General features: G+C 44.4%; 3 protein-coding genes across 6 annotated transcripts; 2 read left to right on the forward strand and 1 right to left on the reverse strand.

The window, feature by feature from the left end:
• Positions 1-223: 223 nt before the first annotated feature.
• Positions 224-9908, forward strand: pop1 (POP1 homolog, ribonuclease P/MRP subunit). Its single transcript, XM_042755527.1, has 16 exons — positions 224-438; positions 1604-1679; positions 1773-1877; positions 2310-2485; positions 2853-3113; positions 4208-4295; positions 4364-4542; positions 4690-4904; positions 5137-5224; positions 5301-5361; positions 5448-5567; positions 5823-5938; positions 6209-6397; positions 8612-8766; positions 8843-9004; positions 9162-9908. The coding sequence occupies exons 2-16, from the start codon at positions 1604-1606 to the stop codon at positions 9715-9717; spliced, it is 2547 nt and encodes an 848-aa protein (XP_042611461.1). The 5' UTR covers positions 224-438; the 3' UTR covers positions 9718-9908.
• A 387-nt stretch (positions 9909-10295) lies between these two features.
• Positions 10296-15589, reverse strand: LOC109074442 (NIPA-like protein 2). 4 transcript variants are annotated; one of them, XM_042755538.1, is made up of 12 exons: positions 15510-15589; positions 14970-15103; positions 13201-13269; positions 12907-13075; positions 12704-12763; positions 11833-11954; positions 11590-11686; positions 11057-11195; positions 10887-10975; positions 10727-10790; positions 10542-10633; positions 10296-10460 (listed from the first exon to the last, which is right to left on the reverse strand). In XM_042755538.1, the coding sequence occupies exons 3-12, from the start codon at positions 13258-13260 to the stop codon at positions 10354-10356; spliced, it is 999 nt and encodes a 332-aa protein (XP_042611472.1). In that variant the 5' UTR covers positions 13261-13269; positions 14970-15103; positions 15510-15589; the 3' UTR covers positions 10296-10353. The 4 variants fall into 4 exon arrangements, with proteins under 4 accessions (XP_042611472.1, XP_042611470.1, XP_042611473.1 ...); XM_042755536.1 differs by having other exon boundaries at positions 15085-15103; positions 15510-15579; XM_042755539.1 differs by lacking the exon at positions 15510-15589 and having other exon boundaries at positions 14970-15212.
• Positions 15590-16505: 916 nt separating this feature from the next.
• Positions 16506-22758, forward strand: LOC122144545 (potassium voltage-gated channel subfamily S member 2-like). Its single transcript, XM_042755529.1, has 2 exons — positions 16506-18190; positions 21934-22758. Exons 1-2 carry the CDS (start codon positions 16913-16915, stop codon positions 22756-22758), a joined length of 2103 nt encoding a protein of 700 aa, XP_042611463.1. The 5' UTR covers positions 16506-16912.
• Positions 22759-23599: the final 841 nt, after the last annotated feature.

Below are 23599 nucleotides of genomic sequence, written 5' to 3' on the forward strand. Positions count from 1 at the left end.
ATGTTTATTTTTACTGCACGTTTTATATATATATATATAATATTGCATAAATATATATATTATATATATATATATATATATATATAATATTATATATATATATATATAAATATTAAAATATTGCATGATGTGAATGATTTCATCAATCGATTGGTGATTAGATGAACGCGTCTTTGAGCTGAATGAACTACATTTCCCATCATCCTCTTAAGCGGAAATCAGCGCAGACTGCGCACGTGTGCAGCAGCGAACAGGAAACTTCCACACAAACTGCTGAAAGCACATTAAACAGACCAGGTTCATTTAACAGATTAACTGTGTTTGGAGGCGCGTTTTATCGCTGAATCGATCAGAAAACAGCATGAACTCTGAAGATCTGTGCTGAAATAATCACCTTCACACACCAACAAACAAATCAGAAAACTGCGACGATTTAAGGTAAAACAGTTTAATTCCACGTCCGGTTCTTAATTGTATTTGTGGTCAGGTTAATGGATGGTAGATGACTGGTTTACCTTTTTGAATGAAGTCTGATTTTACTCCATTCATGTTGTGTGAAGATTGTGAAGACAGCACTCTTTATACTTGACTCGAATTTAAACCAAACCTTTATCCAATGTGACTTTAAAATAAGGAACAATAAAATAATAGTCAGCTGTATTTGACACAATGCAAAGTCTGCAATATACTAGACTACCATGAAGTCCACTAGCTAGCAGTCCACTAACATACATGCTGGAGAGGAAAGCACATCAAGATTTCACCTTTTGAATAGTTCAGTGTGATTTCTTTACTGTGAGGTGTGTGTTAACCTTATTATGCTCGCAGTTGTTGGAGACTCTTGGGTAATCTTCAGCAGGACCCTTTACTGAGAATGTGCTGCAGTCATCAAAAGTCTAACTAAAGCAGTAATGCTTAATTTATATCCCTCAAGGGGGAGGGATACATAGAGGTGGAGACAATCTAAACAAAGCATCCAAATGCAGTACAGGAATCATCCCTTTACCGGAGTTACCCCAGCCCTGATCTCATCAGCATAACAGTGTCACATAAATGCGTAGGTGCTAATTCAATCAGCCTGACAGTATGGCCCATACCTTCACATCATCAGAGAGACAAATGCAGAGCTGTGCCTTGAGCTTAGCATTCACCTTTAACTTGGGACCCTGCCCTATAGTCAGGAAGTGCATGAAGACAAAAGGTTACTGTCTCAGACACCTGTGCTGCTTGACTTGATCTTCTTAGAATGTCATCATCTTTACCTCAAAATGTAATACACAATGTACACAACTTTTTCAGTGTACATACTATTACATTGGAACCTAGATTTAACATTTTATAAATTTGTAATCCCACGCAGAACACTAGCTCACAGTACGTTAACATACATGCTGGAGAGGAAAGCAGATCAAGATTTCACCTTTTGAATAGTTCAGTGTGATTTGTTTACTGAGGTGTGTTGCACACTGCGTATATCATATTGTTCTGTACATCTCTCTCTGTAATGTGTGTGTGTGTGTGTGTGTGTATTTCTGGAGGCTATGGCCTGTAATGTGCATACGGTGGAGTCACTGCAGTTGATTCCAGTGAAACTGTGTTTCAGATGACTGGCGCAAAAGACAGAATGAGAGAAAAAAAGATGAAGAATCAACCGAGAAACGTCATTTACACGAGCTCAGGTGACCAGTGCTGATAAAGGCCTCATTCAGCACATATCGTTGTTTTTGATCACATATCAATTGTGTTATTGATTGAGTGCTCATCGTCTACAGGTCGTGGTGCCGGGAGAGGTCAGGGGTCACAGGCATGTGGCTGGGTCAGAGGTCATCAGCCTGGGGGTCACGGTTACAGTCAAGATCTGCCCAAATACATCACAGGTTAACATTCATAACTAAAGAATAGTTCAATGGAAATGTAATAACTCTATCATCAGGTGTTTAGCAGTGACCAGAGGTGGTCAAGCGCCTCAAAATGACAAAAAAAGCAGAAAAGTACTTCATATGAGCTGTGTGTGATATTTAAAACCGGATCAGTTTTGAGACACGCCAGAACTAGAATGTTGTTTGCATAACTGATGTCAAGCCAATTATGACACGCATATCTGAGTCACTCAGACGTTAATGTGATCTGAAAGCGGCTGTCTGTTCACTTTAGATCTGCGTGATTCTGTCAAGTTCCGTGTTAGAAAGAAAGTCTAATACAAGAACTAATGAAATGTGTACCATGAATAAATATAAAGTAAACCGTAACTAGTTTTTGTGAACTAACCCTAATGAAGCGAAGTCTTAGATGTTCGTTCCTCCCTGCAGCCTCTTACTTCGCTAAAGCGCGCGCCGCTGAAGTGAACGCAATGCTGAAGGCCGTCAGTAAACCTGCAGGCAGCTGCCACATCTTCAACGCTCTGCCGAAGCACATGCGCAGACGAGCCATGAGCCACAACACCAAGAGACTGCCGATCCGTCTGCAAGAAGGAGCTCAGAGACTGGTACTGAGAAACCCACAAAACACCCGTCCCGCACAATCTGATCATGTGTAGGGTTGTCAAAAGTACCAAATTGGTACTGAAATTTTACAAATGTGACGATACCAGCATTGAGCTCTGTTGAGCGGACTCTTAAACCCCTCTGATTGGCTGTTGTGCTCATCAGAAATGTCTGTGATTGGCTAAAATGATCATCTCTTCAGAAACATTAGGGATCTTTCAAACGCTAGCCGGTGTATTTACAACATGTTTCTGAAGAGATGATCATCAGCAGCAGTCGGGATGATTGGGGGAAGGCTGGTATCGTCACATTTCAGTACAGACTTTTGACAACCCAAGTCTCACACACAGCGTGTGTTTGTGTGTCCAGGCCGAGCGAAGTCAGCGTGCACCAGAGAAAGAGAAGAAGCAGCTGCCCAGAAGCAGGAGCCGCCGAGCGCGTCGCAGACACGGGAACCTGCTGCTGGAGTTCAATCGCAGACAGAGGAAGAACAAATGGCTGGAGACACACATCTGGCACGCCAAACGCTTCCACATGCAGAAGACGTGGAGCTACTGTCTGCCGCTCAAACCCACGGCGAAGAGCTTCAGAGCCAGCTACAGAGCCATGAACACACACGCCCTGCTGCAGGTGACTTCATACATGTTTGTCATGTTCTCAGAGAAGAGCAGAACACACACACACCTCGTGATTTCCAGAAAATATCAGTGCCCCGTCCCACACGTGTGTGGATGTTAGTACACAAATCAAAACGATGTTACGAAACATAAGTCTGTGTTCAGATTTCAGTGCGGTGTTGCACATCATGAGCAGCACAATAGATCAAACCATCATCTTCTCCAGCGCAGAAGAACAGCCGACAGCTGAAAAAAAGGGTTATTTGATGCTTTAAGGAAAACATACAAATAAAACACATTATTTCCTTTCAGGGAGTCACCAGGTGCAGGTTTTTTGTTCAGGTTTTGCTCACTTCTGGAGATTCTTGTTGGCTCTGATGAATTGCTTTGTAGTTCCTCATTTATAATTGAATTAATTTAAAGGCACAATATGTAATTTTTTGCCGCTGGAGGATGCATATTCAAAACAAAACAAAAAAACAAAGGTGTAGTTTGATGACGCCGTGACTGAGTGTGGAATCATGGGAGCGGATGCAATCCGGCGGGACTCGGGCAGAAATCATGATCATGGATGAGCTAATGATTTATTATCGTAGTAGAATGAAGCAGTGTGAGGCTGAAAGCTGTCGAAGCGAAACGAGGATGCTGAAAGAGTGCGACACACACACAGCTCGATAGCAGCTGAGCTTTTATTATGCCACATTTGACCGCTTCCGCTTCTTCCAGTCGTGAGTATGTGGGGGAAAGCAGTGCTGTGTTATCATACTAGATACGTTTAAAAGTTCTGTTATAATGATACTCTGTTACATATTAAAGCATCTTTGGTGTTTCCATGTTTTCTACAAAACCAGAAATCGAGGGTTATGACATTATTGTCAGGGGTCCATGTCACTTGAAAAAAGTTAAAATTGCTTATTTCTCTGGATTTAAACATACTTCTAAACATTTGGGTTAATGTAAGTACACAAGTCAGCAAAATATATAACACTCTTCTAGTGGTTTTTGGATATTTTAATAAAAAAAACTTATTGTGCCTTTTATATTTTTTACACTAAATGTAACTATAAAGCACATGATAACAGTAGCATCTCTCTCTCTCTCTCTCAGGATTTGTCCTATTTCTGCTGTCTGGAGCTTCAGGGATCTGAGGAACAGATGCTGCGAGCCCTCGCTCGACTCACCAGCAAACAAGCAGGTGTGTGTGTGTGTGTGTGGTTCATCAGGTATTGTTGATATTGTCTCTGAGCTTGTGTTTGTGTGTAGGTCCCACATTTGCGGCGGCGTCGTGTCTCTCAGGTGCTCGTCAGGGCAGCGTCCATCTGTACAAAGCGGATCAGTTTCCTCAAGGCTCTCTGGGTCCTGCTGACTTCCTGTGGAGGCCCCGGGTCCCTGAGGCCTCAGACAGACAGCTGTGGATCTGGATCCATCCGGCCCTTAAACAGGTCAGACACTTAGGCCAGAAATTCTGATGCAAATGGTTGACTAACATGTTACTAGCGTGTGGTTTCTCATGTGGCACTGGATGTTGTTTGTCGCTTGTTTTCTGTCGTAATGGAATGTTTTCTGGGTAACTGTGTTCTGTGTGACAGGACGCGCTGTCGGAGCTGCAGCTGGTGTGTCAGTGTTCTGAGGCCGTGTCCGTCTCGGAGGAGTCTCCTGCCGCGGTGGAGCTGCCTGCAGGGAGGAAGAGGAAGAGAGATGAAGATGACGCTGAGCAACCCTCCGAAAGGCTGTTGGGTGACGGGACGCGGCCCCCCGGGGCCCCTGTGCGCTGGCAGTCCCCTGACACCGGCATCACCATCAGGTGCCGTAAACACATGCTGACCTGTGACTGATGATGTCACATGATGCTTTGTGATGATCAGTGATCAGACGCGTGTCCGTGCACGTCCTTATCATTTATCCTCTGGCCGCTTGATCCTGTAGGTGTTCTGATGTCTCTGGTGTAGATGCTCCAGTGATCTGATGTTACTTTAAAGCACGTGTCGACTCAGGGTTAGTTATAGAAATGTGATCATTCCTCATATCCTGTTTAGTGACCTGACCATGGAGATCGTGCGCTATCGTCTGATTGGTCCGCTGGCCCATGTGGTGCTCACAGACACACTCCAGCCAGCCAGTGAGGTGAGAGACTGCTGATGACATCACACTCGCGCGGATGTGTCCGTCAGTCACTGATGAGTGCCTCTTGTTCCTGTAGGAGCCGTGCAGCGGTGTGAGCCTCCATCAGCAGCAGACAGACATATTCCAGCTGCTGAGAGGTGAATGAAGACTGACGTCACGACAGCCAGCGCTGCTGTATATGGAGACCCAGATCTCAGCGTGTGTGTGTGTGTATGTTTTACAGGTGTGTGTTCGACAGCAGAGCTCCCAGCAGGCTGTGTGCTGGGACTGACTGTAGATGATCCCAGACTCACTTTACCTCAGAAACGTGGTAAATCTGTTCCTGACCTACAGCAGAGCGCAGGTACACATGAATCTGCTCTGTCACGCAGTGAGACGGGTGCAGGAGTGTGTGTGTGTGTGTGTGACCCTGAGCTCAGGGAGCCGCTGCGCCTCCATGCAGATGAACCAGGTTCGAATCCTGGCAGGGCCTGAGACTCTGTCTCTCTCTCACACACACAGCACACACACAACTCACCAAATTCAAACACACTCAAACAAACTTCACAAATTTATTCACTTCAAACCTCCTCAAACTCCTTGTGTGTGTGTGTGTTAGAGGACGATCGTGTGAGAGATTTGACTCTCAAAGGAGTTGCGGCTCACTGCAGTCAGAGTGCATTGTGGGACACGTCTGCTCGAGAGCGTGTGACGCACAGCCGACTGTCTGAGCAGGTAAACACACCTGAGGCTCTACAGACTGATAAACAGATCGTATGAAACATGCTTTTGCTCCATTTATAATGTCGTAATTCGTTAGGTCTAGAGTCTTTCAGATATCTCTGTGAACATCTCTTCATATGTGTGTTGATGTCCATAGATCTACAAACATCACAGTCCTCGTGACTGGAGCTCCTGATCGTGGCTGTTTGGAGGAGATCTTTTAAATGACTCTTCCCCTTGTATGTAATGATGAAGTCACGTCTGTGTGTGTGTGTGTGTCAGGAGCTGAACAGGATGAGGAGTGAGCTGCTGGTTCCGGGTTCGAGGCTGTCGGCTGCTCGTCAGGCTGCTGTTCCTCTGCTGCTGGTTCATCAGGGCGGTCGTGTTCGGGGCGAGGAGCGTTTGCACTGGGGCTCTGGCTGGGATCTGCTGCTGCCCAAGGGCTGGGGAATGGCATTCTGGGTCCCTCTGGTGCGTACTGACGCTGTCTGTGTTTGGTCCACCTTGTTCTGACGCTGTTCATTTTGATCACATTTCTTGTCAGACTTATTTTTGTAAGTGGAATCAAGTGTAAAGTCCCCAGGAACGCTGTAAAAATGGGATTTTCCATCTCAAGTGGCTCAAAGAAGGATGCCTGACTGTTTTTAGAGAAACATCGCCTCACTGTAGGGTTGATTATCTCTGATGATGGGGGGGCTGGAAAGGAATATATAACCCTGTTGAAAATATGTTGAGTTTAAAAATCCAAGAGTAAAGCCTACTTTATTCATCGTTTGAGAAATGAACAGATGTTATACACGCATAACAAATAATTATTGAACAGTACTTTACAGTGATTGTTTATGATTGACATGCAGTGGCCTTGAAAATAATCCAAGCGGGACAGGACTTTTAAAATAATTTGTCCCATGACACAGACAACAAGCAGCATCACTAGGTACGTTTACACGGACACTTTTTGCTTCCATCGGAATGAACTCCTTCGCCACGCGGTACGTGCTTCATGGAGCTGTCAATAGTACGAAACATCTCGAGCTGTCAGTGTGTGTGAATGGGATTAATCAGGACAGACAGCGGTTTCACTATATTTGCAGCGATTTCTAGTAATTATTAACACATAATGTGCATTGATTGAGCATGTATAACTACGCTTTACAATAGCATTTTATTCTGGGGAATGAAACAGCATTATGTCTCATATGATCAAACACCTTAAGAGTAACTTTTAACCAATAAAATAACTGCACTACATTTTAGCTTTGTCCTGTTTAGTTAGTTTGAAGAGATTATGGTACTAAAGAATATGCGCAATAATTATGATCCATGAATGACCATTTAAAATATAACAATTTCTAATATGCTTATTATTTATATTACAATAAGTATAGTATTTAGGGTTAAAATAGAGAATGTTTTTAATATCCAGTGCAAAGAGGCAAATTAGAGGCATTTGGTGTCCAGAAAGATAATATTCATATGTAATGCCATTGTTTAACCACTAGATGGCCTTATTGATGTTTAATAAATAGATGTATTTAGCTCTACTCTAGTTACTCAAAACAGTATTGCTGGTCATAACTGCTTATTTTTTAGGTTTTGCTTTTTAATGTACATTTAGACATTATCAAACACTCGATTTTTATAATATTTATTTATTTATTTATTTATTTATTTATTTTTATGTTGCATTCAAAAAGGTTAATTACTGACAAGCAAATTAGGAATCTAACCCAATGAAGAAGTTTAAATTCTTTTTACAAACATAAAAATAATAAAAACAAGAGTTATGTTGCAACTCTGGTACAGTGATATGCAGAGGGATATACATATGAAAGATGTTACATTATTTGTCTACCAGATAATACCTGAACGACCAGATGAATCTAGTGTCTTAAAATCCTATAAAAGCTAAGAATATTCAGTGAAAACAGTTTGCAGTGTTTTACAAAATAACTGATGCATATGCATAAAACACACATCTTCATTCGCACCAAAGCCCCGCCGCCGGCTCTGCTCTCTCTCACATCTGCGTATACAAGTGAGATCTGCTACAGGAATACTGCAGAAGTCCGAGCGCTAGGATTTGAACTTGTACTGCCAGATCTGAGAGGCTGTAAGTGCCGACTTGACGTTGTGCAGCGAAACTGAAATAAAGTGCAAGAGTCGTAAATGTCATTTTCTTTTGTGAATGTCATTTTACACATTTGTAACTATTAATCTACAACTTCCAATCATTGTCTGTGTGTGCAAATTGAAAGATTCAGCTTTTCACATCAGAGCTGTGAGTGTAAATTACAACTTACAAATATGAATGTTAATATATGACAAGTTCTCACATTCAGATTTAGCTACTGATTTAGCTCCATAGATTAGTAGGCTCCATGTAAACGCAGCTAGCGGAGCACTTGAGTCTCTGTCTCCTGTGCTCTCACTGCAGAACAACACTGCCGTTAGTTATTGACACAAAACAAATCGCATCTTCTGTTCAGAGCTTTCCACGCCAGTGACTCGGAAAACAAGCTGCAAAAAGGAAGTCTTGAGCATCTTCACTGGACTCACACTCACATCACTTCACACTTCAGACCAATGAAAGTGACGTGACATTCAGCCAAGTATGGTGACCGTTTTTCAGTAATCGCTGCTCCTCCACTTCACACTTCAGACCAATGTGGATGTGTTTTGTAGGTGTATCGTGGTGTTCGTGTTGGTGGCCTCCACATGAGTGTCAAACACTCCCAGCTCATGGGTAAGCCTCACTTCCCTCACGATTACCCAGACTGCCCTGCAGGAGTGCGCTTCCAATCAGAGCAGGAGGCGGAGCTTCTAGAAAAGTTCAAAAGGTGAGGGCTGTGTGGAGAAATCTTACGTTTCTTGTCTCAGTCATGATAAAACAGAAAATGACTTGACTGTTTTCAGACGTCCTCCATCAAAACGCACAAACTACATCAAACATGGCTGCTTGGCGCCGTTCCGTTGCCCCTGGCAACAGCTGACGGAGGAGTGGGAGGAGCTAGTGAATCTGAGCGCAGAGACTGCTAGCTGCTGCAGAACCGGACCGTCGGACTTCACTGTTCTGAGGTCAGTCACACACTACATGACTTACAGAGTCGATCGATTGCTGTTGGTTTCACTCCGCTGTGTGTCACATGATCAGTCGCTGTGTGTCACATGATCAGTCGCTGTGTGTCACATGATCAGTCGCTGTGTGTCACATGATCAGTCGCTGTGTCTGCAGGAGTCTGAAGGCGTTGCGTCAGCTGTCGGCGTGGAGTCGCCCCTCGTCTCGCAGGAACTCCTCACCGCTGACCCATGCGACGGCGGCGGCGCTGCAGCAGGAGTGTGGGCCGAGTCTGGTGTGGGTGCGTCTGCGTCTGTTGGGTAAAGGCCAGCCGGCACTGCATGCCATGGTGTGTGTCCCGACGACCTCTGACCTCCAGCTGCTGCTTAAAGATGCACACAGCAGCGGCCCGCAGGAGCCTCGACATAAAGACCACCTCAAACACCTGCGTCAGCACAAAACCGGTCCTGAAGAGCCGGCCCGTGCCGTGAGGGGTGTGTGTCCGGCGCCGCTGCCCAGTGTTCTGTCCCACTGCAGCCGGCTGACTCTGGGATGGGTGACGCAGGGAGACTTCTCTCTGGCCGCAGGCTGCGGCGAGGCGCTGGCCTTCATCAGCGTGTCTGGACTCCTGCACACCATCCTTCAGCAGCCGCAGGAGCAGCGCGGCCTCGTTCTGCTGCGAAACCCCTCGTCACTGCAGTACCGCTTCGCTCACATCAGCATCGACGTGTGAAGCACTGGACCGATGCATGTCGCACCGCCAGGACTCCGTATACAGGAGAGCATGTGATGAAACTTTTTTTTTTTTTAATCTCTTAACATCATGTTGAGATTTTTTTTTTTTTTTTTTTTTTTTTTTTTGCTGCATTTGAGAATGATTAATAATCAGTGCAAATTAAAGCACTTTACCTTCATGAGATCTGATGTTTTGAGAGTTTGTGTGTTTAGTTTCTTATAAAGCACTAGAGTCATGTCATGTTTTTCCTTCAGGCAAAGTATCAAACTCTGATTCACATTACACTAGTTTATTAAAAATCATCACAATAATAATAATAATAATAACACTTAGACAGTTATGCATTCAAAATGAAAACTTTTCAAAACTCATTTAGTCTAACCTGCACTCAACCTCTCTCTTGCACACACACTCACACACTCAATCCCTCTCTTGCACACGCACTAAAAAAAAACACACAAACAAACACACACACACAAACTCTAACCCCCCCCTCGCACACACACTCAGACAACCTCTCTCACACACAAAAAAACACAAACACACACAAAACGCTCAATCTTACACAAACACACACACAAAAAACACACACACACACACACTGAGCGTTAGTGCCGTTCTCTGTTTCTCTGTCTACGGCTCGTCCTGCTGGATCCCGCTGTTGCACGTGAGTTTAGACCCCAGTTTTCCGTATTTACTGTCGTCTGATTGCGGCTGCATTTTATCTGTACTGCTTTTACCTAAAATACACGAACACAGTCCATTAACCTAAACTCTTGACAGTTTGATCGCTGGGCCGCTGTCAGGTGTTATTGGGATACCTGGAATCTGGCCCATTGAAAACACGCGGTCCATCTTGATTCTGGGACGAGCTCTCGCGATTAGAAACACTCCAGTGAATGCCAGCAGACACCTGTGTGACACACACACACACTCACATCTTAAACCACAAACAAACAGGAAAAATTATTGTTCTAAATTATAATAATGTTTGAGAAATGCTCACCCGATCGCAAACATGATGTAGTATATCAAAGATAAACCATAAAATTCTTCATAAAATAAAATGCCTAGAAATACAAAAGTATTCTGTTAAGCATTTTTGTGTTTCCAGGAAGGAAAAGCAGCTAGTCTCTACTCTGCAAAACACCTTTAAACCAACTGACCAGCAACAACGGCGCTTGCGGTGAAGAAAACGTAATTGATGGGCACGATCTCAGTGGCGTCGAACATCTTCATGGCCTGATTTAGAAACCTGAGCAAATGGAGAGAAATGAGCAGGATTCTTCTGAGCACAATAAGTGAGACGCTCGTGTCAGTGAAGGGTCAGACGCACTTGATCTGAAAGGCGCAGGAAGTGACCATGATGATGAACATGATGTAGAAGATGGGATATGTGAGCTGCAGGTGACTTCCACGGATCGTCTCTGTGATCATTCCTGAAACCGCTTTCACTGAGATCACAGTCCCCGAAGCTGCAACAAACACACTTTTCACTGATACAATGTAACGATAATTATGAATCATTACCAAATTATTTTAATCCCTATAGACAGAAATACAAACAACTTCTATTGCAAAACTGAAAGATGGTTTAGGAGCGGTTCTGGATCTTGTGGTTTAAAATGATATTTGGATTTAAATGGTCTTAAACAAAGTTGTGGTGGATCTGAAATCTCGTGAAATTCATCTTCTTTTTCATCAAAAAACAAAGTAATGAAATGAGCAGATTCTTTAACAGCACATAAAATGTCTCACATTTTCTTTATCTGCTCTTGTGAGTGAAGAATTTAATGATTTGATTGAATAACCTGTTGTCTTTCTCATCATCTTAAGTTTCATACCAATGAGACCAGAATCTGTTCTTACCGAGTAGCGCCACCAAGATCATCATGATCACGATGTGTTTCACGTTCCTGCACTTATACAAATACATCAGGATAGCGAAGAGAATCAGTTCAAACATCTGCAGAGAGACAATTTGAGACAGAAATTTGTTCTGAAGAGCCACATCATTTATACGTGATTAAGTGATACTCAAGCCGGCCGAGGACTTTATTTCACTTCTCTAGGTGTCACTTTACTAATGCTGCCTTCTGTAAAATGACTTACGAAGTAAATCAGGAAGGTCCAGCTGACCAGTGAGCGCTCCACCATGTTGGCCGTGACATGAGGTGATGAACGAGGGGCGAATGTCACCAGGAAGTAGGTGCCGGTCAGCGCTAAAGCACCTCCTGCCAACAAAACACCTTCATTACAAGAACTCTGAGGAAAGTTGATTGAAACATGTTCATGTTACATTATCATTATCATTATCACATCTTGCTCAAAGAAAACAAAAATAACGACTTTATTAAACTATTTCTTCTCTTCTGCTGACGCAGGAGCTGGCATTCTGACGTAGAACATGCATGCGCTGCGGCTTGTTTATGAGCAGAGGAACATCTGCACACACATGTGTCATGAGACTGACATGAACGCTCACTGACTGACACAGAAGAGAAGTAATTGTTGAATAAAGTTAGTTTTGTTTTCTTTGCACACATTATGGTTGAACCACTGCTGTCACATCATGGACTATTTTAATGATGTCCTTACTCCGTTTAAGGGCCTTGAACGTTTCAGTTGCGTTGCTGTCTATGCAGGGTCAGAAAGCTCTCGGATTTCATCAAAAATATCTTAATTTGTGTTCTGAAGATGAAGGTCTTACGGGTTTGGAATGACATGAGGGTGAGTAATTAATGACAGAATTTTCATTTTTTTACTATGTGGAAGAGTTTTAGTGACCCTGTACCTCAATGCTAACCGGTTGAACCGACGATTTTACAAACTTACAAAATCTTGCTTTATATGTATATATAATATAACTTTAATTATGAATTATTTTTATTAATTAGTTTATAATTTTCCTACAAAACAGGAGAAGACTGAAAAACGTTTAAAAGAACTTCATTATGAGATGTAAGAAGGACTCTAATCTCACCGAGGATATCAGAAGCCCGTAACGTCTCCTTGAGGAACACCACAGAAATGACGACACTCACTGAAAGAGAGAAACAGAGCCAGCTATTCATGCTTTTGAACATTATTTGAAGAGTTAAATACTGACTCTTGAACTACAGAACTGCAGCATATGGACCCGTGATCAACTGTGTCATGTTTTAATTAACAGAGAGAAGGTCTTACTGATGACAGACACACAGCCAAGAGGAGCGATGAGCGACGCCGGAGCGAATCCATACGCAGCGAAGTTCCCCAGCTCCCCCAAACCCATCAGCAGGATCCCGCACCACCACAGACGGCTGGTGTAGTACGGCTTCGTCTCTCGCTGTGACTGCCGCACATGTGTGTATTTCTGCACAAACACCAGCGACACTACCACAGTTTAGCAGAGACGACCTCTAAACATCAAACACACGCAGCTCCGAAACACTGACAGAGCACTAGTGTGTGTGATCATGTGAGCGAGCCGGGCCTCACCTGAATATTCAAGGAGATGCTGATGAGAAAGTTTCCACATACTGCGATGCAGATCCCCATGATATAAACCTACGAACACAAAACATCAGCTCAGGGGCGTCACTAGTGTGAAGAGATGGGACAGAGTACAGGGGACGGAGCCGTGATGAGCCAAAATGATACACTGTACACAGGGCCCAGAAAACCCAGTGACGCCCCCAAACCAGCACAGTCCTCATCCCTAAAACACCATTTGCTGAATTATTTCTCCAGGACCAATAAGGATGATTCAAGAACATGAGCTACATGTACAAAATAAGCATCACCTAGTTAGTGCAGTGTGTGCTACAGCAAAACTCTTTAGATATTTAGCTGGACAAGAAACCTTGAGATGAAAAAACTCAGAACTGAAAACTCAGGTTGTTCAGATCAGACACTGTAGTAACAGTATATTTACATAATAGAGGTTCATATTAGACGCTTTTAGACCCAGTAGTTTGAGTTTAGTTTCAGATTAGAGGTTGTAGTCGCTGTAGTTTGAGTTTAGTTTCAGATTAGAGGTTGTAGTCGCTGTAATTTGAGTTTAGTCTCAGATCAGAGGTTGTAGTCGCTGTAGATTGAGTTTAGTCTCAGATAAGAGGCTGTAGTCACTGTGGATCGAGGTTAGTCTCAGATCAGAGGTTGTAGTCGCTGTGGATTGAGTTTAGTCTCAGATTAGAGGTTGTAGTTGCTGTGGATCGAGTTTAGTCTCAGATCAGAGGTTGTAGTCGCTGTAGTTTGAGTTTAGTTTCAGATTAGAGGAGTAGGTTAGTCACTGTGGATGTAGTTTGTCTGAGTTTAGTTTCAGATTAGAGGTTGTAGTCACTGTATTAGAGTGAGTTTTGAGTTTAGTTTCAGATTAGAGGTTGTAGTTGCTGTAGATTGAGTTTAGTCTCAGATAAGAGGTTGTAGTTGCTGTGGATCGAGTTTAGTCTCAGATCAGAGGTTGTAGTCGCTGTAGTTTGAGTTTAGTTTCAGATTAGAGGTTATAGTCACTGTAGTTTGAGTTTAGTTTCAGATTAGAGGTTGTAGTCGCTGTAGATTGAGTTTAGTCTCAGATCAGAGGTTGTAGTCGCTGTAGTTTGAGTTTAGTTTCAGATTAGAGGCTGCAGTCGCTGTGGATTGAGTTTAGTCTCAGATTAGAGGCTTTAGTCCCTGTGGATTGAGTTTAGTTTCAGATTAGAGGTTGTAGTCGCTGTAGTTTGAGTTTAGTTTCAGATCAGAGGTTGTAGTCGCTGTAGATTGAGTTTAGTCTCAGATAAGAGGCTGTAGTCACTGTGGATCGAGGTTAGTCTCAGATTAGAGGTTGTAGTCGCTGTGGATCGAGTTTAGTCTCAGATCAGAGGTTGTAGTCGCTGTAGTTTGAGTTTAGTTTCAGATCAGAGGTTGTAGTCGCTGTAGTTTGAGTTTAGTTTCAGATTAGAGGTTGTAGTCGCTGTAGTTTGAGTTAAGTCTCACATCAGAGGTTATAGTCACTGTAGTTTGAGTTTAGTCTCAGATTAGAGGTTGTAGTCGCGTGAGTCTCAGTTTTAGTCTAAGATCAGAGGTGTAGTCCGCTGTAGTTTGAGTGTTTAGTTTCAGATCAGAGGTTGTAGTCGCTGTAGATTGTTTGAGTTTAGTCGCTGTTTCAGATCAGAGGTTGTAGTCGCTGTAGTTTGAGTTTAGTCTCAGATCAGAGGTTGTAGTCGCTGTAGTTTGAGTTTAGTTTCAGATCAGAGGTTGTAGTCGCTGTAGTTTGAGTTAAGTCTCACATCAGAGGTTGTAGTCGCTGTAGATTGAGTTTAGTCTCAGATCAAAGGCTGTAGTCGCTGTAGTTTGAGTTTAGTCTCAGATCAGAGGCTTATTCCTGCAATGTTACTTTTGTACCTCCATCTTGGATCTTCACCTGTCCTTCCCACAAGGCATGTAAAGAGACAAGCACAGTGCAGCATTATCAAAAATGAAAAGAACAACAGACACAAATTCAGCACAGCTGTGGTCACGTTCATCTTTCTGACATTTCACACATATCCAAAACACAACAAACAATCTGTGTTACGGTCTGTGTACATTCATACAGATCAGACAGAGCTCACACATGACATACAATATATGTATTCTAATTAATTTTGGACAATATTGACCTTCTTCATGTCAAACTCCATAAATCTTAAAAAAAATAAAAAAGCAACCACTCAACAGGCCACACAATAACAAGACTAATAAGGCTTGAATTAAAAGCTCACTCCACACTTATTATAATTATTAACAACAGTATCTTCAAGAAAACAGTTATGATCAGAAATACATACGGCTTCTCCTGAACAGGAACGGGAGGCAGTGCTGGGACTCGCTCTCTCTCGCTCTCTCTCTGTGTGTGTGTGTGTGTGTGTGTGTGTGTTCATGCTTACAGGACTCTTTGTGCAGGGCAGGACAATAGTGTTCTGTGAGTGTGTGTGAGTTGCAGGCGGGGCAGTCTGTGCTGGATGGACAGTAGATCTATTATCTTACTTTACAGCACATTCTTGCATGTGTTGTAATGTGTGAAGGTTTACAGTAGCACAAGTGGCCTTTGAAACATTAAAAAAATAAAACAACAAACATAACAAATCGAAATGGCTCATGATCATCTTAAAAGTAAAGAAAAATTTGTTTAAAGATAAAGAAAATAAAAAGCAAATTTTTCTGTATATTATTTACAAAGGTAAATAATCAAAGTGGAGGTCTTGACATTTACATTTATGCATTTAGCAGACGCTTTTATCCAAAGCGACTTACAGTGCATTCAGGCTAACATTTTTTTACCTAACATTTACATTTTCTCCCAAAGTTTTTCCTCCATTTCTGTCACCAAAACTATTGGAAGAGAGTTGAACTGGATGATGACATCACTGAATCTTCAATAAACTGACATTAGCTGGAAAAATCGAAAAATCAACTCTTTGTTATTGTCTCCTTGCATTATTGACAAACTATTTTCCTGTTTGACTGTAAAGCTGCTTTGACACAATCAGTGTTGTATAACGCGCTATACAAATGACGTGACATTTATTGATCAGACTTTTTATCCATACATTATTTTATCTAGTGAAAACCACAATGGCCAAAAATAAAATAAAAAGGCTCCTGGGATGCTTTACCCAGTTATGATCATGACAGATATTATATTTTTTACAGTAGACACGCCCGTCGCGTCTCCGTGGATTCTTCGGGACACTGTAGGATATTTTGCAGAGCTGACTTAAAGTCATCAGCGGTTTAACATTTTAAACTGACAGAAGCGTGTTTTGTGTCATGATATCGCCTCCGTCATGAGCGGGATTCAGCGGCGTCACTGTCGTGCGCGCGCCTGCAGCTGTGCGCGTGCTGTGAACGCTGGAATATCGCCGTGAGTTTATCACGCTCTAAATCGCCTAACATACGAATCATATCCGCAGAAGCTGCATGTGAATTAGAAACGGGTTCGGAGCGGAGTCGCCGCGCTCGGTTTCACTCGGAGGATTCATCGAGCTGTTCGCGATTCTTGAGACAGATGAAAGTCTTCTGTGAGCAAATCTGCCGCTTCGAGGGAGCCGATGCAGTAAATGGATATATTGATGGGAGAGCGTCTGTAAACGGTTTTCTCATTCTGCTTTATTTGCACCAGACTGCAGCTCCTCAGAGACCGACCAAACTCACAGTGACTGTGCTTCCCTCACCCTCTGATTGATCCGTCATGAGCGCGCAGAGTGCCTGCGCGCCGGAGGAGGGCGCTATACGCATCAATGTGGGAGGCTTCCGGCGGCGGCTGCTGTCCAAGCGACTCTCTCGCTTCCCCGAGACCAGACTCGCACGCCTGCTGAGGTGTCGGTCCAAAGAGTCCATCCTCGAACTGTGCGACGACTACGACGACTCTGAAAACGAGTTCTACTTCGACCGCAATCCGGCGCTCTTCCCTTATGTGTTACACTTCTACAACACGGGGAGGCTACACGTCATGGATGAGCTCTGCATCTTTTCCTTCAGTCAGGAGATCGAGTACTGGGGCATCGACGAGCTGTTCCTCGACTCGTGCTGCAGCGGCTCCTATCACTGCCGCATGATGGAGCCCGAGGAGACGGACTGGGATGACCAGAGCGAGGAGAGGAGCACCACTTCATCTTTTGATGAGATCCTGGAGTTCTACAACGATGCTGGAAAATTTGACAAGCAGCTGCTCGGAAGCATCCGGAGGAGAATCTGGTTGATGCTGGACAATCCTGGCTATTCGATCCCCAGCCGGCTCATCAGTATCTTCTCCATTCTGGTGGTGTTGGGCTCCATCACCACCATGTGCATGAACAGCATGAGCGAGTTCACGCTGCTGGACGCTGAAGGCAGGCCCCGCGAGGACCCTCGCTTCGAGGCTGTGGAGCATTTCGGAATTGGGTGGTTCACGTTTGAGCTGCTCTCCAGATTCGCTGTGGCACCGGACCTCCTGCATTTCTTCGAACACCCGCTGAATCTGATCGACCTGGTTTCCATCTTGCCTTTTTATCTGACCCTGGTCATTAACCTGGTGGCGGAGAGCAGCCCGGCGCTGGCGAACCTGGGTCGAGTTGCTCAGGTGCTGAGGCTGATGAGGATCTTCCGCATCCTGAAGCTGGCGCGTCACTCCACAGGCCTGCGCTCGCTCGGAGCCACGCTCAAGAACAGCTACAAAGAGATCGGCCTGTTGCTGCTGTATTTGGCCGTCGGAGTGTCCTTCTTCTCCGTCATGGCCTACACCGTCGAGAAAGAGGACAACGAGGGATTGAACACCATCCCAGCCGGCTGGTGGTGGGCGACGGTCAGCATGACCACCGTGGGATACGGCGACGTGGTTCCCGGCTCCGTCGTGGGCAAGTTGACGGCCTCTGCCTGCATACTCGCGGGAATATTGGTTGTCGTCCTTCCCATCACTTTGATATTTAATAAATTTTCTCTGTTTTACAAGAGACAGAAACACGACGGGGGAATAAAGGAGGCTCCGTCTGTGGAGTGGGGACTTTGGAGTGAGCAGGGCACGTGTGTGCCATTATGTAGTCGTTTGGAATGTTGTTGGCAAAGGGAGCAACAATTTCCTCATTAATGGGAGAGGAGACTTTACCCTCACAACGCACCACGGTTTCAGAAACAATAATCAATAATTTACATTTACAGATTTGCTATAATACATTTTATATTTGAAATTATTTTGTATATATTAGTTTTTATATTTTATATAGCATATTTTAAAAACTTTTTAAACTATAAAATGTATGTTTATTTTCAACAGTTATGCTAACAACAATAAAAAGACATTTATGACAGTAAAACAGCGACATCTGCTGACGGACACCATGCTGCGTTGTCACGGGAACATCCCAGCTGAAGATAATGAGGAAATTGTTGCTCCCTTTGCCAACAACATTCCAAACGACTACATAATGGCACACACGTGCCCTGCTCACTCCAAAGTCCCCACTCCAAGGGGATAGGGATGATCTCTTCCATTTGGGATTTGCCCGTGAACCGTTCGGCACTGATACTAGTACCGGCACATCCCTATGTTTTGTTGCTTTTGAATGAATTTCACACATCCCTAAGGCAAACCAAATTTTCTGTTCTACAGCTGTCAGAGGTGATCAGTCAAGTTATTATTCTTCATTTGTTAGTACTGCTGTTGTTTAATTTGAATTGTAAACGCAGAATGTGATCCTGACAGATGGGCTCAGAGGTCAGACATCGTGCTGCATTAGAATCAAACAGTATATGCTCACATGTAAATGTCAAATATGTTCATTTACTTTTCTACAAAACAAAACACTAAATCTGAATAAACAAACAAATACAACACAGAATGTACTTGAGCTCATGTTCTGTGCTAGAAAACAGTACACGACATCTGAATCAGCTAATAATGAGCACTTATGTGTTTGTTACCTGTGTGGATTTGTCATCTTTGTAGCTCATAATTTATTTATTTTCAAAACCACTGAGATTGCATTTTTCTCAGTTAATTTTTGCATTGTGACCTTATTTTCATGAAACATTTACCCCCAAAATGTGGAATAAATTAAATGTCAGTGTTGGATGTAAGGCCTTACATTTATTTAACAAATCATTGTATAAAAACTGTGCTGCTGTGAGAAGAATCTAATGAAAACCATTTAAATCATGGCAGTTACAAGTAACTTAAGCAGATTGTCTAAATTCATTACAGTAATGAGAGGTTATTGTTTTCTTTTTTTGCATTATGGTAATAATGATAATTGTGAAGAAATAATTGTACTGCTCTTAGTGGAACGTTATCATGATGTTTTTGAAAATGGGATTCTGAGCTTTATTGGCATGATTTGCACAGTATTGCCAAAGCATTGTCCATTACATGAATTAAGGAATAAACGGTTATATAATACACAAACAAAACAAAAACAGATCTGTAAAATAATTAAATAAATATGTATACTTTCTTAATAAAAATATTAAAGACATTGTTAAAAAAAATTGCACAACAGTACATGTTTAATTTAATTCAAATAGCTTTATTGGCATGACAAAAATACATTTTGTATTGCCAAAGCATTAAGATTTACATTAGAACATCTGAACATTTATTTATAGTAAGTAAGTGAGTGAGTGTAAGTGCGTAAGTAAGTGAAGTGACATACAGCCAAGTATGGTGACCCATACTCAGAATTCGTGCTCTGCATGTAACCCATCCAAAGTGCACACACACACCGTGAACACACACACACACACACCGTGAACACACACACCGTGAACACACATCCGGAGCAATGGGCATCATTTATGCTGCGGCACCCGGGGAGCAGTTGGGGGATTGGTACCTTGCTCAAGGACACCTCAGTCATGGTATCGCCGGCCTGAGACCCGAACCCACAACTTTAGGGTTAGGAGTCAAACTTTATATATTATAAATACTATCTAATAAATAACTAATGTGGAAATGTTATATATACCCATAGACACTGATAGAAAAAATAAATAAATAAATAATAATAATAACGATTTTTGTGTACCAACTGCTGGACTGAGAAATATGACATTATGTACATGTGTAACAGTATTTCAGTTTTGGCCTGTGAGAGTGTGTCTATTGGCTCTTTGTTTCTGGATTGTGTTTGTCCCTCAGGTGATGCACGATGCTACGAATTTTGCAGCAATATTTGCACATTTGACTTTTCGGTTGGGCTACAAATGTTAAATTGGGGAAATATTTGATTAATTTTGGGGTAATAGTGGTCTCTAATGGTTTGGTATTTGGGGCATTCTGTGAAGGATTGCAGCTCTGTTTCAATCTCTCCCAGAATGCAGTGGGAGCAGAGTCTCTCCTCACGGGAGAGCCAGGACGGCCACGTTGGTCTGCACCGCCACATCTCATTCTTTGACAGCAGTTACTGTGCCTCGCTGGTTTTGCCACTATAAATCGTGCAGAAAACATTCAATGTTTGATTTTAATGGGGTGTGGTTGGGCAAGGGGGGGGAAGGTGGGAGGTCCTGAGTTTTGAACATCAGTTACTGTGCGGAAATAGCAGGGGTGAAGAGCGTAGTTTTTGCCTGGTGTGCCCTTGATTCGAAGTAAATAGACGATTCTAGAAGAAGCGAGATTTTGAAGAGTTTTGGAAGGGGATGAGAGTAAAGTTTGTGAGGACAAAAAATAGGAGGGGGGGAAGAAGAAAATAGAGGGGGAAGAACAGGGGGAAGAAAAAGTGGAGAAGGGAAAGAAGGGAGGGAAGGGGAAGCTGTTGAGGGCGAAAAGTCTCCTCCCCTCTCCCTCCTTCTCCTCCCACCCTCCCTCGCCTCTCCACGCTTCCTCTTATCTCCTCTCCTCTGCCGCTTCCTCTCCTCTCCCTCCTCTCCTCTCCGCTCCTCTAAGGGAGGAGAGCTTCTCTCTCCTCTCCTATTCTCCGGGAGGAGGGAAGGAAGAGAGGAGAAGAGAGAAAGAGGGGATCTCTCCTCCGCTCTCCTCCACGAGAAGAAAAGTCTCTCGCCTCTCCGACTCCTCCCCGCTCAAAAAAAAGAGAACTCCTCTCTCCTACACTCTTCTCCTTATTCTCCTCAGTCCGATCCTCTCCTCTCTTCCGCTTCTCCTTCTCTGCTCCATCTCGTCCCTCTTGCTCTTAAGAAAGAAGCACAAGCCCGTCTCCTCTCCAAGCCCCCGAAAGAACCTCCGCATCTCCCTCTCCTCTCCTCTCCTTCTCTCTCTTCTCTCCTCTCTTCTCTGAAATATCCTCTCTCCTCTCCTCTCCTCTTCTCTCCCAGGGGAAGCTCTCCGAAAAGGGACCTCCTAGGAGAAAAAAAAAAAAAAGAGATCCGCTCTCTCCTCGCTCCCTCTAGGGGTGCATCAAGAAGCTCTCGAAGAAAGAGAGAAAGGAACGGGGAAGAGGAAAAAGCGAGGGGAGGAGGGATCCTCGCTCGAATCTCTCCGCTCCTCCGCTCCGCGCCGCGCCTCTTCTCTCCGCCGCTCCTCTCTCCTCTCCTCGGGCCTCTCCCTCTCCTCTCTCCCGCTCCGCTCCTCCTCCCCGACTCTCTCCTCTCGAACTCCTCTCCTCCGCTAATCTACTCCTCTAATCCCTCGCCTCAGCCTCCTGATCCCCGCGCCTCCTCTCCTCTCCCTCTCCTCTCCTCTCCTCTCCTCCTCTAATCTCTCCTCTAATCTCTCCTCTCCTCTCCTCCTCTAATCTCTCCTCTCCCCCTCTCCTCTCTCGTCTCGTAATCCGCTCCTCTCCTCAGGAGCCTCCCCTCTCCTCTCCCTCTCCGCCTCTCCCTCTCCTATCCTCCTCTATCTCTCCAGCTAGCATCTCTCCCTCTCGAGACTTGGCTCCTCCTCTAATCGCTCCTCTCCGCTCTCCTCCCTCTCCTCTTCCTCTCCTCTCTCCTCCTCTCCCTCTCCGCTCCTCCCCATCTCTGTTCGGTCTTATCCTCCTCTCCTCACCTCTCCTCTTTCTCCGCGCCGCATCCTCTCCTCTAATCTCGCCCTCTCCTCGCTCTTCTCTCCAGTCGCCATCTCCGAAGATCCTCCTCTCCGCTCCTCTCCTCATCGCTCTTCCGCTCTCCTCTCCTCCCCCCCTCTCCCCTCTCCTCTCCTCCTCTAGATCGCCTCCCCATAATCCCCTCCTCCTCGCCTCCCCCTCGTCCTCTCCTCCTCTCTCCCCTCCGCTTCCTCTCCTCTACCCTCTTCCTCTTCCTCTCCTCTTTGGACTAGCCATCCGCACACCGAAGAAGGTCTCAAGTCCAGATGTGTTCTCCTCTGAGGCTCCTGGATGTGTCGATGGGCGCTGTGCATCCCCTCTCCTTCCCTCTTTTGCGCATTTGCCGCTAGTTAAGCGACGCCCCGCAGATTCATCTGCCTCTCCCCCCACTCTCGAAGAGAAATCTCCGTGGTCGCTGTTTCGGATCCTTCGACTATCCTCTTCTCCTTCATCTTTCCGTCTTCCTCCTTCTCTTCTTCGTCTCTCCTCTTTGCAAGATCCCCTCTCCCCCTCGGCTCGGCTCTTCTCGCGAGGATCTCCTCTCCTCCCTCCTCTAATCCTCTCCGCTCCTCTCCATCCTCTGTAAGACATCCACTAACTAGCACACAATCTCCTCAGTCCATGTTGGGACAGGTTCAAGTAGCACACAAATGAGCGCTGCGATAAACCAGCAGTGTTTGCTTTGCTTTTTGGTAACAATCTCCTCGGCTCTTCTCCTTTTTCTTCTTTTCAGGCTACTTCAGTCTCTTTCTGAGGATAGGCTCTTCTCTTCTCTTCTCTTCTCTTCTCTTCTTTCCTCTTCTCATCCTCTCCTCTCTCCTCTCCTCTCCTCCTCTCCTCATCCTCGCCTCCTCCTCTCCGCTCCTCTCCTCTCCTCTCCTCTCCTCTCCGCTCTTCTCTTCTCTCCTCCGCTCTCCTCCGCTCCTCTCCGCCACCCCATTACCCCTCCCCTCTGCCCGGTCCCTCGCCCCACCCTCCTCTCCCTCTCCTCTCAACTCTCATCAGGCTCTTCCTCCTCTTCGCTTACTCGGTCTCTTCTTCTCTCGTCAATCCTCTTCCTCCTGTCTCTTCTCATCCTCTCTATTCTCCCTTCTCCTTCTCTTCAAGAGTCTTCTCGCTTCATATTATCCTCTTTGTGAGCTTCTCGTCTCTTTCTGGCGCATTCTAATCCTCTCCTCCCTGGTCTTCGCAATATCTCGTGGGAGAGCCAGCACCACGATCACCTAAAAACACTTCCTCCCGCAATATCTCGTGGGAGAGCCATCATGACGATGAGCTCCGTTCCCTTGGAAACACGCTTTCTGCTTCCTCTGCTCAGCATGTTTCTGTTGCAACTGTAAAAACTGGATTAAACTGCAGCATAAACACAAGTTTGCTCATATCACATAATATTTGTATTATGTATAATAAGTGTTTAGTTTGGAAAA

The sequence above is a fragment of the Cyprinus carpio genome, unplaced genomic scaffold, assembly GCF_018340385.1.
Source record: "Cyprinus carpio isolate SPL01 unplaced genomic scaffold, ASM1834038v1 S000006721, whole genome shotgun sequence".
Lineage (NCBI taxonomy): Eukaryota > Metazoa > Chordata > Actinopteri > Cypriniformes > Cyprinidae > Cyprinus > Cyprinus carpio.